The sequence below is a fragment of the Melanerpes formicivorus genome, unplaced genomic scaffold (genome assembly GCF_026170545.1).
Source record: "Melanerpes formicivorus ecotype bairdi unplaced genomic scaffold, bMelFor1.0.p_v2 SCAF_20, whole genome shotgun sequence".
Taxonomy (NCBI): domain Eukaryota; kingdom Metazoa; phylum Chordata; class Aves; order Piciformes; family Picidae; genus Melanerpes; species Melanerpes formicivorus.
This window is the reverse complement of record NW_027142372.1, coordinates 9,157,171-9,172,540: the sequence shown is the minus strand read 5'-3', so window position 1 is coordinate 9,172,540 and position 15,370 is coordinate 9,157,171. Positions and strand designations below refer to the sequence as shown.

Sequence of the window (15,370 nt, the reverse complement as noted above, 5' to 3'; positions counted from 1 at the left end):
TGTTTATAGGCAGAGCTGTGTTTGTTTTCATGGGCTTGGTGATGGATGCTGGCAAACTCTCTCGCAGAAAGAAAAGAGTCATTCTTTGCTTCTCAGCTGTTTCTACACTGTCCCCTCAAGGGAAGCTGCTTGCTCAGGGCTTCTCTTTCTTCTGCTGGAGAAATCTCATCTTGGGATTTGCTGCTAACCTTGGCGATGGAGTGTGAAATTCCACAGCCCTCTGTGCCGAGAGAAAACAGAGCCCAGGGGTCCTGGCTGGGAGCTGGTGCCCTGGGTGCTGAGAGAGTTTCCACAATCACCATTTGTCCTGTGGCGGCCAAAAGGGCCTCTCTGACAGCAGGGAATAAAGTAGCCTGGTTTGCTGCTCACCCTTTGAGGAGGCTCTGGCTGGTGATCCATGTAGGATATGATGATTTAGGCACAGTGAGGAGAAACTGCTGTCATCTGTCACCAGCTCTGGCAGACTCAAGTGATGTCCTCCATGCACTGTGCTTTGTGTCCTCTGCTTGTGTGATGTCCAAACGGCACCACTCAGCTGGCGATAGACATCCTTGAGGGCAGGCAGGAGATGCTCTTCTGGGTCACTCACATGAATTCCCTCTATGAGACTCTTTGCTCTGCAAAGCCCAACGTGTAGCTACAGGATGTCCCCAGCCATGTAGCTTTGGTGTGACACAGCAGCAGCAAACGACCAGGGAAACTGGGATCAGCAGTCACAGCCCTGGCATGGCAGGGAAGAGATAGTGCTGCATGGTGAATGTTCTGGCAGACAGTCCAGAGGCTGCTCAGGGCCTTGGAGAACAAGGTATGTGTTGGGTCTTGAGTCAGGTGGAAGGCAAGTGGGTAACAGGAATAAACTGGGTTTGGGGTTTCAGAACCAGGCTTGGGAGGTTTGAGCCAGGCACTTCTTTGGCTATATGTCCCACTGCTGTGGGGTGAGAAAATATTCCTCCTGCTCCACCTCCAGGGAGGTGATCCACAGGTGGCTACTCTGCTCCCAGCACTGCTGGCATGAGGGCTGGGTGCTGGGGACGTGGCTGCCTCCTCCCCACTTTGCAAGAGCAGGAGGAATTTCTCAGCTCCATGTTTTTGGAGCTGGCTCCCAGCTGTGTGTTCTGCCCTCCCTCCTCTTTGGCCACAGTCATCTGTTGCTTGAGTGAGACTGAGGCTGATGCTGCCACCTCTACTGGTGTCCTGCCAGGACTTTCTGGCCACTGTAGCAGGAGGAGGTGGCTGTTCCTGGGTTTCGTGCCCAGGGCCCACGTCAGCCCTTGTGGCGTGGGGGTTCTGCCTTGGCAGGAGATGGGAAACTGAAGGGTTGATGTCACTCTGGCTCACGCCACTTTCCTCTTTGGCATCATCTGCTCCGTCTGCCTGTAGCCAGGGGTGTTGGGGCAGAGCCCTCGATGGGGCAGCCACCCAAGATCCCCAGTTGATGGGGAACAGTTGAGTCTTTCCAGCTGCCTGGTTGATGGATGTTGCACCGGCGTGGGTGTCCCTCCATCTCCTTCCCACTGTCGTGGCCAGGAGAGGCTGTTCCCATCTGTGCTCTGCCTTGTTTTCTCCCTGCTCCTATTTTAAGAGCAGTCTCCTGGCCCCACCACTCTCACGTGGCCTCGTGGGGTTTGTTTCCAGGCATCTATTAAAAGACAATGCCCAGATGGGAGCACTCGTAGGAGGGCCGGGCTGGGCGGCGCGCCGGCTAATTCAGGCCTGGTCACCCTGTGCGGCCGGCTGGCAGCCTGGAAACATCCTGTTTTGGTTTCTAAAAACTCTGGGCAGTTCTGAGCTCATCCATGCTGAGAAGGGCAGGGACCAGTTCAGTCTCGTGCCTCAGGGTTTGTTCTTGTTGGGGCCACCTCCTACTTGTGGTGCCACCTGTCCGATCCTTGCTGGTCAGGGCTCTGGGGGCGATGTGTGGGGAGGTGGGTCCTGGCCAGTTTTCAGGAGGCATGTGGCTCTGGTGTGCTCCACTGAGCCCTGTGATGGGCGAACTTCACCTCCTGACCAGAGCAAGAGGAGCCTGTTCTGCAGCTGCTCCAAGTCCCCAGATGCTGGTGGCCAAAGCAAACCCTCAGCACTTAGGGAAGTCTTGGGGGTATCTGGGGTTTCTAGGGTGAGTTCACCTTCTGAGGAGCCTCTCAAGGAGCCTCTGTGCAGGGCTGCCCTCCTCAGAGGGTCCATGGCTAGTCAAAGCAGCCTTGGTAGCTCCTACTCATGGGCTCCTCTGCGCATGGCTCTTACCTGATCTATTTTCAACATCCATCCTCTGCTTTCCCATGTCTCTTTCTGCTCCCGGCCCTTCCTCTGCCCACTGTGGTGAGCCTCTCCCCAAGGAGATAGGCTTTGGAGCAAGTGGGCGGAACTGAGGGCTTGCTGGATCTGGTGAGGGTGGCATGACTGATGCTGTGCCCTGTCGCTGCCAAGCTGCAGTCCCCTCCCAGCTCCAGCCCTGAGATGTGGGGACATTTCGTGGGTTTTGCCCTTTTAAGGGGAGAACTTGGCTGGGCCAAACCAACTTCTTAATCCCTGCGGTCCTCACCCTCTGTGGTCTCTCTGATCCTGGGTGGAGGTGGCTGGGCTCTGCTTCTGCTCCCCTAGGAAGGCAGCATCCCCCCTCCCGCCCTGCCCCATCCCCTTCCCACTTGCAGGAGTGACCAGGCTGCTTGATGTGAAAATTCAGCTGCTTCTTGAATGCCTTTGGGCTGTCTCAGGGGCCCAGAGCAGTCAGTGGGGGAGAGTTTGCTTTGGGAGTGCTGCGGCCACTCTGCCTACCAAAGATGGGCTGCCCTGGCTATGGGGACACAGTGGCAAGGGAGCTGCAGTGTGACAGGGAAGACCTCCCTGAGGGATGGAGCAGCTGTCTCTGAGCTGGTCACAACCTGTGCTGTGGTTTAAGCTCCTGTCTTTTCCATCTGCTTGTTTCTCCCTTTGCTGGTGACTCTGGCTGTCCCTGCAGCAGCCAGCACTGGCACCTTCTTCACCTTTGTGCAAGGCTTGTAGCCAGGCAGGGGGCACTGATAAGGGTTCCCACTGTGGGGCAGGAGTTGCTGCTGCTGTGGGATCTTTCCTGGGAGCTTTACTACAGGGATGGTTGGAGGAAACCACTGGGCATGGTGTTGGTTCTGCAAGCAGGATTCTTGCAGTGAGTGCCCAGGGCTATTTCTTAGCATGTGAAGTGGCCGTGGTGAGCACCCACAAACAAGAGCAAGGTCATTGTCAACCAGGTTACTCCTCCATGGGACTCTGCCACTTCCAGGACCTGTGGGCAGGGCTGGCAGGTCCAAGTTCAGCACGAAGTTCAGGGCACTGCCAGAGGAGCAGCGGCACGTGGCTGCATCCTGGTTGTCCTGAGGGAACTGACTGATAGCTGTGTGGGGGGAGAAGCAGCATAAGACGAAGCCAAAGCATCAGGAGCAGGGTGTTTCTTTATGAAGCCAGGGCTGCATCTCACCTCTCCTGCTTTGTTCCCTTGCAGGTCACACCGACACGCAGCTGGCGTGGCCAGACAGAGCTCAGGGAGTGGAGAGCAAAGTCCCAGCAGCAGGAGCCGGCACCGTCAGCAGGCCAAGAGCACGCAGCACACCAGCCTGGCCAATGGCATGGCCAACGGCACAGGTGAGACACTGCGTGTGGGAGGTGAGGGGGGACAGCTCAGGGCTGTCTCTCCTAGGGAAAAATGGATTTCTCCTAATGGATCTTGTACTGCTTGGGAATCTCTTCCCTGCAAATGGATCAATTTGTTTTGATTGCCCTTTTGATAAGCTGGGCAGCTCTGCAGAGCACCCCATCAGGATCTGTGGTGCCTCTCGTGAGTGACTTCTCTGGCTTGTGTCTGGAGTATCCCTGCTAAAAGTTACTGCATCCAGCTCCAGGATTTCAGCAGGATACCAGGACAGCAATGTTGCTGATTCCACAGGGAGGAGAAAATTATCACAGCTGCTTGGACTCTTTTTCAGTGTTCAGTTGACTTTTGCCCATCAGTCTTTGGTGAAAATGTTTTGAGCCCTTTGCCCACTGAGGTGGGAAAAGCAGCTGTCTGCAGAGCACCAGAGAAAGCACAAACCCACTTCTCAAAGTGGGCTGAGTCTTAATGCCAGAGGCTATTTTTTGGAAGGTTTCTTGTGTCTTCTCTTGGGTTTGTTCACCAAGCCATAAAGACCTTGTGGAGCAGGGACTGGAACCTGCTGAGCACCCAACTTCAAAGCCACCTATGGTTTATCTGTTTTCCTTCTATGGGTCTCATGCAGTTGGCTGAGCACTGCAACATCTCCTGCTGTCTTTTGCAGGCAGTGATGTCTGTCCTGCTGTTGTCAGAGAGCTGGGAGGAGAAGTAGAGGGCTTTGTTTTGGATGGAAGGAAATATTTTGTTCAGCCTCAAAGGAAGATGATTATTCCTTTTTGTTTGGTTGGTTTTTTGTTTCATTGGAAAAACCTGGAGCAAGGCAACTTTGGTTTTGCTAAAACCCGTCTCAGGAGGGAGATGGGGGAGCAGAAGGCTGACATGGAATGCTGCCTTTCACCTGTCACTCCTGGTCTGTGCCCTCCTCCCCAGGGCTGTAGCCTGTCTCTGCCATTAGCTGGAGAACTGTGTTGGGATCAAATGCTGTGTGGTGAGCCCTGGGTGCCCACCCAGCCCTTCCAGAGTCCCCCCAGTGCTGGGGACACTCCGCCAGGCTGTGGTCAGAAGTTTTGTTCCCGAGTACAGTTTGGCTTCTTGGCTTTGGTTTCTTTAGATTTCATTAGAACATGTTTTACTGGCCCGGGCCCAGTTTCCCCAGTGGCTTTCTGACAGCGCTGTCCTCATCACCAATGACCACTCGCCAACCTCTGTCTCTTTCCACAAGTCCTGTTGGTGATGCTTTCACACTTGAGGATCAGGAAATGAGTGTTTCAGATGGCTGGGATTAGTGCTGGACACCCTGTCTTGCGCTCTGTGGAGTGCCTCTAGAAACCATCTTTGTCCTCCTCAGTTTGGTACATTTCAGTGACCTTTCCATTGTTTTTGAGCAGACTGTTGCAAGAACACCCCCATGACGTTTGTCACTCACAGCTGTATTTTCATCCAACAATGAAAGGAGATCATTTTACAGCCTGTGTTGTCCACAGCCACATTGCTCAGCCCTGTGCTTCCCCCGCAGCTCTTCCTTATCAGGTGAACTTTGGATCAGCTTTTCCCTTGCTTTGTTCTGGACTGAGATCAAATTGATCACAGCACAGCTACCTAGGTCATTTTGCAGCTTCCCTTTGAAGACTGGCACAACATGGTTGAACTTTCTAAAAATCACCTTTCCCAGGGCTAGAAGTGAGTAGAAAAGCTTGCAGGAGTCTGGTGGAAGTTGTGGTGAACCTGCTGCCCTGGAAATCGTCATCATCCCTAGATGCTGCCTGAGGGGCTCCTTTTATTGCTGATGCTGAGCACCGGGATTCCTTCATGCTGAAGAATGCTGCCCTGCTACCCTCCAGCCATAAAGCAGAAGTGTCCCAAGCAGTCTGCCTCTTCTGCAGCATGTCTGTAGTTCTTCAGTCTTTTGTCTTGGGGGATTTATACTACTGTGAAGGTTTCTCTATGGTGCTTCTAAATCTCTGGACTTGCAGACAAGGTTTTCTGTGTTTCTCAGCTCTAACTTGTGGAGCTCATCTACATCCCTTACTTCTTTGTTACTTGTGGCTGGTTTGTTTTCAGTCCTTTTGCTTTGCCACTGAAGCCAGGATGCCTTGTAGTGACTGTTACCCTCTGCTGGGCTGCCAAGTCTCAAGTTTTTTATCAATCTGATAAATATTCATCAAACAATTTGCCTTTCCCCCCCGCTGTGTTTTTCTTCTCCTCAGTTTTATTTGTAACTTTCCTTTCTTCTGTCTCCTTTCCCATTCCCTTTTCCAAATGTTCAATGAAATCCAGCAATGTTTAGTTCTTACCAGGGCAGCTAGCTTGCTGAGCCTGGGTTCCCTCTTGGCCTCTTGGAGGGGAACAGTGCTGCACCAGCAGTTTCCCAGCTTCTGCACATTACCTGAATTTGTTACCTGAGTTCCCATCAGCCTCACAGTCTGTTTGTGAGAGGCAGACGAGATGCTGAGCGCAAATGCTCTTTGCTTTAGTCTCAGGATGAAGGAAGTGGTTCCCCAGAGATGTAACTGAGCGATGGAAATACTGCCTGTGCTGGGAGCACCCTGAGTCCTGTGCTTGGGTGGTGGTGGTGGCTGCCACCTACTACGTGCTCTGCTTCCAGCGCTGCATGGATGCCATAGATCACCCAGGCTGCTGTTACCATTTCTTGGTGCTGACAGCTCTGCTCTTTGCCTTTCCAGTGAATGGGGATGCAGCAGGTGCTGCAGACACTGAAGAGGAGAGGCCGGCAGTGGGAGCGAGCGTTCCGAGCCCGCCAACGTCGAGCACAGCTGACAGCTCCGTTGTTCCTGCCCTTCCTGCCCTGCCCAGCTCCAGAGAGACAGAAGAGGCAGCCCCCAGCTCCAGTGCCCCACGGGCCCGGGCAGCAGTGCTGGCCCTGGATGCTCTGCCCCCCGGGTAAGCTCTGCCTTCTGCTTGAGGCTTTTGTTCCCTGGAGAGAGGCAGCACAGCAGAGTTCCCCTGGTCCTCGGGGAACAGCTCCTGTTTACTTCTTGGCATGGCCATAGAAGGATGACTGGAGGGACACGAGCGAACTGGGGCACTGTTGGTGCTGGAAAGAGGAGGATGTGCGAGGGAGGGGGCTGTGCTGCAGCCAGGAGTCAGTGAAAATGTTGATGGAATCCCAGCAAGGTAGGGATTGGAAGGAATCTCTGGAGACCATCTAGTCCAACCTGCCTGCTAAAGCAGGGTCACCTAGAGCACGTTGCCTAGGGTCACAATGTTCAGGCGGGCCTGGAATGTCTCCAGAGAAGACGACCCCACAACCTCTATGGGCAGCCTGCTCCAGAGCTTCTGCACCCTGAGGTGATGGTGGTCAGCACAGCAGAGAGCAGAGGATTTGAGCGTGCCTGGCAGTGACCCTTGTGCCCCCGCTCAGCTGGCACAGCCTGTCCCCCCTCAGCTGAGCCATCTGGCTGGGGCTTGGCTATTGTGGATTCCTCCTGTGAGCTCTCCCTGCTCTGGATCTCTGGGGTAACAAACAATGAATCACATCTTTGTGGCAAGCATCCAAGTCTAGGGCATTGGCAGAGTCCTCTGCTCTCCTGGGGCTGCTGAGGGGACCAGTCTGAACAAAGTGCATGAGAGAGGGAGTAAGGATTTCCAGGGAGCTCCTGCTGAGCAGGAGGGCATGAGCATGCATCCAAGAGGCACTATGGAGGCACTGACCACTGCCAGGGAAGCTGGGCGGGACGCTCACATAGCTATGCCTGTTCTCCCTGGTGTGGATGCTCTACATCCTCCCCTTCCTCTGTGGGATGTACAAAGGGGCCAGGAGGAGAGCTGGGGCTGGCTGAGCAGTGCTGGTGGGAAGACTGGCTCTTGGTGGGGGTTATGGGCAGGGTCTGGGCTCAGCCCTCCTCTGCTGCAGCTGGGTCCTTCTCTTTTACTTTAGCCCCCTTTAGCTCTGGGCTCGAAAAGCCAAGCAGCACGAGAGGGGGTGGAGGTGGCTGTGGCTGTTTGGTGTGCAGGGAGCTGTTTGTTTTCTTTCGGCTGAGGCAATGCCTGGAAGGTCAGGGCCTCACCGTGTGTCAGTCACAGGTAATTAGGACTAACAGCTCAGTGTGCCTTTGTGCCCTCTCTGAGGGCTTCTGTTCTCCAGCCTGGGCGCTTCCTGTTTCCAGGCAGCTGGAAAAGTCCAGTGCTCTGAAAAAGGTCTTTATTCCAGCCAGAGCTTATGCCCTTTTCTGCTTCTACCAGGTAGACTGAAGGTCTCCTTTTCCCTACCTCTGCACAGCTCAAGGTGGAAACAGGCTGTTGTTTCTTTCCTAAGGTGGAGAGGGGCCCATGGGGATCACACAATTAGGGCTTCTGGAGGCTAAAGGAGGTTTCAAGTGCTGCTTTTTAAGACATGCCAGACTTGTATGGAATTCCACTTGGTCCAGCCAGGTGAAAGGGCAGCCCATGCCTATCTCCATGCAGTGCCCACACATCAGAAAATCATTTCATGTCACAGCAGGGAGGAAGATGAAGCTGTTATGCTTTGGGAAATGGCTGGAGAAGAGCATTGAAGGGGCAGTGAGCCACACAGGCTGAGCTTATGGAAATTCCATCTCTGTCCCTCCTTATCTTGGCCATGGGATCTGTAAGAAGGAAAGAGGGCAGCAACCCTCCTGCATGTGGTTGACTGAGCTACAGGCTTATGCTTGGTGGTCAGATGGAGACCACATACCAAGGTCTTCCCAGGTGAAGGGGAGTGGAGGATTGAGTCCATGGAGGTCTCCACAGTGTGAGCCCTGCCATGAGAGCTGCTAGGCCAGGTTCTGAGCTAACAGGCATTGAACAAAACCCTGGTCCTGGGATGGTATGAATGAGCTCCTGGGGATCTCTTGAGACCAGCAGATTTTTGGCTGGCTCACCACACCAGGGTGTTGCTCTGCCTTGTGGTTTGGGGCCCAGCTTGGGAGATGGGGATGCGGCTCCCTGGGCTTGGTGGAGGCAGCAGTGTCTCAGACAGAAGGGATGCAGACAAACCCAGGCTGCTTCAGCTCTGGCAACAGTGTGCTCCAGGGAGCAGTGCAAGATAGCCCCTTGCTTGCCTGGTTGCACGGGGATGGCTCTGCAGAGTGCTGAGGAGCCCAGGAGTGACTGCTCCTGCCTTGTTGCTTGCAGGAGCCATGTCCCCTGCAATGCTGAAGAGCCAGAAAACCATTGTGTCCCTTCTTTCTGCCTGAACCCTGCCTCATTCTTCGAGTGTCTCCTTTCACCTGTGGGAGCATGGAGAGCTCATATTGGGCTTCTCTTCAGCCTTTGCAGGGGTGGCAGCTCTTCTGAGCCGTGTGCTGGTGGGTGCAGTGAGCCCCAGCCTCCCTTCTCACAGTGTGCTGCCTGCAGATGGAATCCAGAGTAGCTGGGTTCAAGTGGGGATTCAGAGCTATTTATTCTGCTCAGATTGCTGCCTCTGAACATCTGCACCAGATGCGGTGGGCACAAAGGCATCTCTCGCACAACTGGGAGTCTGTTCTAGTGGCTGGAGGGTACTGGAAGGTGTTCTGAATAATTCCAGCCCTGACAGTGCCCAGAGCCTCCTTCACATCCTCCTGGCTCAGCTCCCTGTGAAGCCAGGGAGCGTGTATGGCACTGGAGCAGCCGGTTGCAGCAACTGATCTCAGCACTCAGGGCCTTTGCCCTGGGGTCCCAGCTCGCACATGGGGGGTTTCCAAGGGGACTGATGACAAAAAGGGGGAGGGCACAAGAGCTGCTGGTTCCTGCATCTGGTTCCTATCAGTGATGATCCTGCACTGGAGACAGAGGCTCACTAGCAGTGGGTACACACAGGGCTGTCTCTCCTGTACAAAGAGGTGCTTCATGCAGCCTGGCAGAGCCCCGGGGCTGTGGTTTCTTATGTAAAGAGGGCATTTTGTTTGGACTGCAGGGCTGCCTCAGCCCAGCCACTTCACACCATCCTCAGCTCTCTGTGTGCACTGCCATTGCAAGCCCTGAGAGCAGCTAGCTGGGGCTGTCACATCGTGTGCTTCGTGGCGCACGTGGGTGAGAGCTCACACCACCTACTGCGTGCTACACCACTGATCTGTACCATCGTCTGCACCACTGATCTTCCTTGCTGGTAGTGATGTTGTAGCTGGCATGAGAAAGAACACCAGCTGGATTTGGGGTCCCCAAAGGAAGAACCCACTGTTATGCATCTCCCTGAGCCATGTGTCTTGTGGGGACATGATGGGGTGAAAGGAAGCCTGTGGAGAGTTGGGCAGGGTGGTCTGAGCAAAGATGGGTTGTCCCTAGAGCTCCTTTCTCTGAGCTCATTGCTGTGTGTCATCAGCAGTAGCAGCTTTTCACAGCTTACTGTTCAGGGGTGGTGAGGGTGAGGCAGCCCTCAGCAAATTTACTTTTCACATCACCAGGGAACTGCTGAGCTGAGGAGCGTGTGAGTTTGTCACCTGTTTGTATAGGGCCTGAGATGGGGACAGAGGTCATCAATCAGTAGCTGCCACCAGCTGCAGCTCACCACAATCGTGTGTGGCTCTGTGCAGTCACAGGGGCACCCAGAGGAGTGTCTCAGATATTCAGAAACCCTTTGCCCTCAAATAGTCCTCATCATGGGCTTTCTGGTTTCTACATACAGCCTCAGAAAGGGTACCTTGAGAGCCTCTTGTCATGAAAGGACTTCCAAGACTTCAGAGCCACACTGATCAGAGAACCTGTTATTAGTGAGTCTGGAGGACCTGTCCCCTCCAATAACCACTGCTGGCACCACTGCTTCTGTGTGCACAAGACTGAGGTCTTATTCATGTGTGCAGTGCCACATGTCAGTGTAGATAGAACGGGTGGGGCATCTGCCTGGGGTTGTCCTTGCTGTAACCAAGAGGTGCTGTGGCCTCTAGATCCATCCGAAGGGGCTGTTACATACAACTAACCTCAGATGATGCTTAAAAGGTTTCCATGGGATGTGGACTTCAGCAAAGCCTCATGAGCAGAGTTGTGTGCCCTGGAGTTGTGTTTGTGAGTAACATTTCTCCACCTGAGCCTTGTGTCTGGCTTGTATCTGTTTGCTGAAGGTGATCTGAAGCTCCTGCAGTGCCAATCCAGGAAGGGGTTTCCCAACGCTCTGCCACAGCATGCAGCTCTCCAGCCAGCAGCACTTCCACACTCCTGTCATCTTCCACCTTCTGCTATCCATCTCATGGGGTGGACATGCTTGTGTCTTCAAGAAATCCCGGCTATGCTGATTTTCTCTCTAGAGAGTTCAGTCTTTCTCTAGCTGTCCTGGTGCCTTTAAGCTCACGAAGCTCTGAGTTCAGCACTGGTGAACAGGAAGCTTCAGGCGTTTCCGCTCTGACTGACAACACCCAGTGCTGCCCAGGGGTAACCCAGGAAAAGGCTGAGTGTGGGGTGGAGAGACAAAGACTTCCTGGTGCCAGGACAACACCAGGCAGTGCCGGCTCTGCTCTCACCACGTCATGCCTTTGGTTGGTGCTACGCTTGGCAGCCCCTTGCTGTCAATGGTCTATGGGCACAATAGGTCCTGCCTCAGACTCATTTCATCAGAGATAACCACTAGTGTCCATAGAGCTGTTCTAGGGATGAGAAGGATCCAGTGCTGCTGGTTGCTGGCAACATCTGCCAATGCCACCTGGTCTCTTCAGATGCATTATGTCTCCAGCCCTTGTGAGAAGCCCATAGGAGTGAAGGCAACAGCTCTAATTTGGGTCAGACAATCTCTCACCCAAATCCTGAGCTTGACGTTCACGTTCCCCTCCTGTTCTCAGGGAACGGGCTCGTCTCTGAGAGTACAACATCACCTTCTGCCCAGGGCAGAGGGCTTTTAGGCTGTTGGACTGTTGAGGTCCCCAGCTAATGGCACACTGCCAGGACTGAAGCTCTCCCTGTTTCTGCCTTCCCACCTACGTCAAGAGCTACATCAAGGCTGTGATGGTCTGTGGCTGTGGTCATTTGGTGGCCTCATCATCCCCTGGGGAGGTTTGAGGGCAAGCAGGGACCGTGCGATCCCAGGCGATGGGGCATTAGCACTTACAGCATCTTCTTCACATGGCTGCTTGCTTCTGCAAGCTCAGATTTGTTCCTTTGCTGTCACACAGAAGCTGGTATATTAATTTCCAAGAGCTTTTTGTGATGATTAATTGAGGCTGAAGATTGAATCGTGAGGGAGACCTGTGGGAGTAGGAGTGTGGCAGGAGAGCACTTTATCTGTCAGCAGCTGCTGGCTCACCACTCTCTGTAGCAGAGTAAGAGCTGACAGGGGAGCATGGTGCTCCACGTAGGCTTTCATGAATGAATGAATGAAGGCAAAGAATGGTTTTCAGTGTGGCCACATACAGCCAGGCCTCCCGGTCACTCCCGCTCCCCTGGGGGGCCACCTCCGACCCGAGGGCCTCATGGCCATGCCATGGTTTGAAGCAGTCTGTCAGCAGTGAGCAGGAGGGTTGCCAAGGAGAAAACAGCCCCAACCCAAGTTCAAAGGCTCCCCTTTAAAGATGTGTTAAGAGAAATCAAACAAAAATGAGATCAAAACCTCACAGGACATAAAACTGACCCTGTGTGAAATCTTACGCTGACCCTCCCACTTTCTGGAGGAAATTAGGAATTTCTGCTCCAAGTATTGCCTGTTTTCAGAAGCAGATTGCTGCAGCTTCTCTGATAGCCTTGACCTAGCAAGCCAAACAACTACTGTGCAGAACTGCAGCCATCCTTGATTTTCAGGAGAGGTCAGGATACCATAGCTAGGCAGTGGGAGGAGGCAGGCTGGCTGATCCACCAGATGTAGCTCTCTGGATGATCTTAGTAATAAGGTGATTATTAATTATTCACAGCTTGCTGATCTGGGGGTGGGGGGAGGGTGCTGGGCTGCACAGCTGCAGTCCCAGTCTGTGGGCACACATGCACAAGGTGTTCCTAGGGAAGATTAAATGTAGACAAAGGTGCCTGCAAAGTCTCTTGGTCCTACATGTAGCAAGGCTCCAGCTCTCACTACCCTGAGGGGTTGAGGCTGCTGGATCCATGCTGCTTGTTCCACAGGACAGGCACAGCTTCATCAGTCTCTGCTTTCCTCTTGTGTCCTCTTCTGAGGAATGCTGCTCTCGCCAGCTGCCCCTGGAGCGGTGTATGGTGGGGCAGACACCCAAGAAGCCCTGCAGCATGATGCAGTTGCTCTGGCTGGCATCACAGGGGGCAGCTTGCTTTGGTGGCTCCACCCCAGCCAAGGTTTGGTCTCTCCTTGCAAGTCCCAACTGTCTCATGAGATTTTGTCTTTGTTTTCTTGCAGGTGGGAACAGCGTGAGCTGCCTAATGGTAGAGTCTACTATGTAGACCATAATACTAAGACCACCACATGGGAGAGACCTCTTCCTCCAGGGTAAGGGGCTCTGGGAGCAGCCAGCATCTCAGATAGTCAGCTAACTTGTTGTAGTAGATATGCAGTCTGTGCAAAACTGGGGAAGGTGGCAGGAAGGTTTTTTCACTCCTAAAAAGCAGTAGGGTGAGAGGGCGAAGTGTTTGCTGGCCTGAAAGCACACCCTGTGTGCCCAGGAAGGTCTCATCAGTGTTTGTGAAAAGGAAAAGATGTCCAAATCTGTTGGGGTTTGACCTTGGGTAGAGGGTTATTTTTTAAAAAACTCCATGGAAATGACTGAAGACTTGGGCAGGGCAGCAGCACAACAACTTGTGGGCAGAGAACAGGGGTGGGACAGAGTGCCAGCAAAGGGACCAGGAGAAGGAAGAGGAGGGTAGGCTTCATATCTCCCGGAAAAAACAGATGCTTCTAGGTGAGGGTTGAGCTTCTGGTTGAGTAGAACAGGCATGCTCAGTGTGCCACAAACCTGGAGATGGACTCTGAGATTTCTCAGATGGGCTTCTTATGTTCTCAGTCATGTTGGGGTCTGCTTGTGCTCAGGAAGATGATGATGCTGAGCTCTGTGAGACCTGGAGGAAGCACTCTGCAAAGCTCATGTCCAGGAAGGCTGTGCTTTTGTTTGCAGGAGTAAACAGTCTGCAGGTCATAAAGGCTGTACACAGCTCTGGGGGCCATGTGCTTTCCAGAAGCTTGTTGAATTCTCACCTCTTTGTGCTCCTAAAAGCAGAGAACTGGAGACAGCCAAGCTGTTGTTGCTCTCTAGACTGAGTTTGTTCAGGGCTGGGCTGACTGACGTCCTTTAACCGCCAGAATTAATGTGTGAAAGTGAAACACAGCCCTGCCCTGTTCTCCTCTGTGGGAGCTTCCAGGTTTGTGTGGGCACACACTACCTGCAGCTTTAACTGCCTTCTTTTCAGCTGCTTTCTGATCCTACAGCAGCTTGAGATCTGCTTGCTGGTAAAAGAGGGAGGTGTAACCTGGAAAGGTAGGTGTGGGAGGACCCAGGTGTCCTTCCCTCTCGTGCAGGTCTTCAGCCTTTGCCAGAGGTCAGCTGTCTTGGAGGAATTCTTGTAGCAGCCTAGTCTGAACTCTTAGAGTGTCTTGGCAGCCCATCCAGGCTTCATCTGCTTTGCAGGGTGCTGCTTCAAGTCTTACTGATCTTTATTTTCTTTTGGTGGATCTTTGCCCAAAAGAGCCCCTTCAGCTGTGAAACTGCTGGTTGTGCTGGCACTGGGAGCAGAAGCCTCAAGTTAAAGGGTATCTCAGTCTTGTGAGAGGAGTCAGAGAGCACATGTCTGAAGTCAGCCTGTAGTCTCAGAGGGCAATGAAGAATCATGGTGTCCATAGCAGGACTTCTGAGCCTGACAGCTCTGGAGGACTGTGAGCTGCTTTTCTTGCTCACACTTCCAAACACAGCCATAAATCCTTTGCTGAGCCATTGCATGGGGAGCATGGGGGAAGCGTGCAGCTGGAGAAGTAGCTTATAACCCTGTGTTCCTCTCAGTCACGCTTTCAGCACATCCTGGGACAGCAGCTGGATGCTCTCAGCTGCTGTGGTGCATTCAGGGCAGCCCTCAGTTGAGGGCAATGAGAAGTTGGTCTGTGTACCACCATGGTCTGTACTTTCTGCTGTACCTCCTGACCTCTTCAAGGCTTCTTTCTGCTGCCTTCATCTCAGCACTTGTCCTGAGTTGTTGCACCAGCAGCGGGAAGCACCTGGTAGCAGGACCTGGTGAACTATCTGAGTAAAGACAGCCAGTGATCTTCCTCTGGTGTCTCCAGGTGGGAGAAACGTGTGGATCCTCGGGGCAGGTATTACTATGTGGATCACAACACCCGGACCACCACGTGGCAGCGTCCCACAGCCGAGTATGTCAGGAACTATGAGCAGTGGCAGTCCCAGCGAAACCAGCTCCAAGGAGCCATGCAGCAGTTCAGCCAAAGATTCCTGTACCAGGTGAGATCCAAGGTGGTGGTGATGGGGGTCTCACCTGGGCTGGCTTGGGAGACCTGGAATGTGGGTTCTGTCAACTTGGTTAGCTCAGCAGAGCAGTGCTGGGACTTGGGAGCCCACAAGCTCCTCTGCTGTGTGCGAAGAACCGTGTGGGAGTAACTTGCTTTTTATAACACAGCTTACATGACCTTGAAGGGTGGTGGGAGGTGTCCTCAGCAGCCCTGGTGTCCCTTTAGTGCCAGCGTGGCTGGACACATATTTTCTCCTGTGACTTCCACTAGCCAAGTTGATCTGTAAGGCTTGCAGAACTTGCTGTGTGCTTTTGGAGCTGAGCATATGCTGGGGAAGCTATGGGAACCTGTTCTGTAGTGGAAGGGGAGGCTCTTGGGGCTGAGCTCATCTCTCCCTGATTTCTGTCTTGGGCTGAGGACAGTGTGATTGGGTCATGGGTGGCAGCAGG

General features: G+C 53.5%; 1 protein-coding gene across 4 annotated transcripts in view; it reads left to right on the top strand.

Moving 5' to 3' along the window:
* Positions 1 to 15,370, top strand: part of WWP2 (WW domain containing E3 ubiquitin protein ligase 2) — a 43,880-nt gene that overhangs the window by 15,327 nt on the left and 13,183 nt on the right. For 2 of the 4 annotated variants that reach the window (XM_068150693.1, XM_068150694.1), the window contains exons 7-10: positions 3,479 to 3,618; positions 6,310 to 6,526; positions 12,870 to 12,959; positions 14,739 to 14,913. In XM_068150693.1, the coding sequence (XP_068006794.1) occupies positions 3,479 to 3,618; positions 6,310 to 6,526; positions 12,870 to 12,959; positions 14,739 to 14,913 (622 nt within the window). Of the gene's footprint in view, positions 1 to 3,478; positions 3,619 to 5,225; positions 5,306 to 5,429; positions 5,512 to 6,309; positions 6,527 to 12,869; positions 12,960 to 14,738; positions 14,914 to 15,370 lie in introns of those variants that run through there. The other 2 variants (XM_068150696.1, XM_068150695.1) reach the window with 2 other exon arrangements.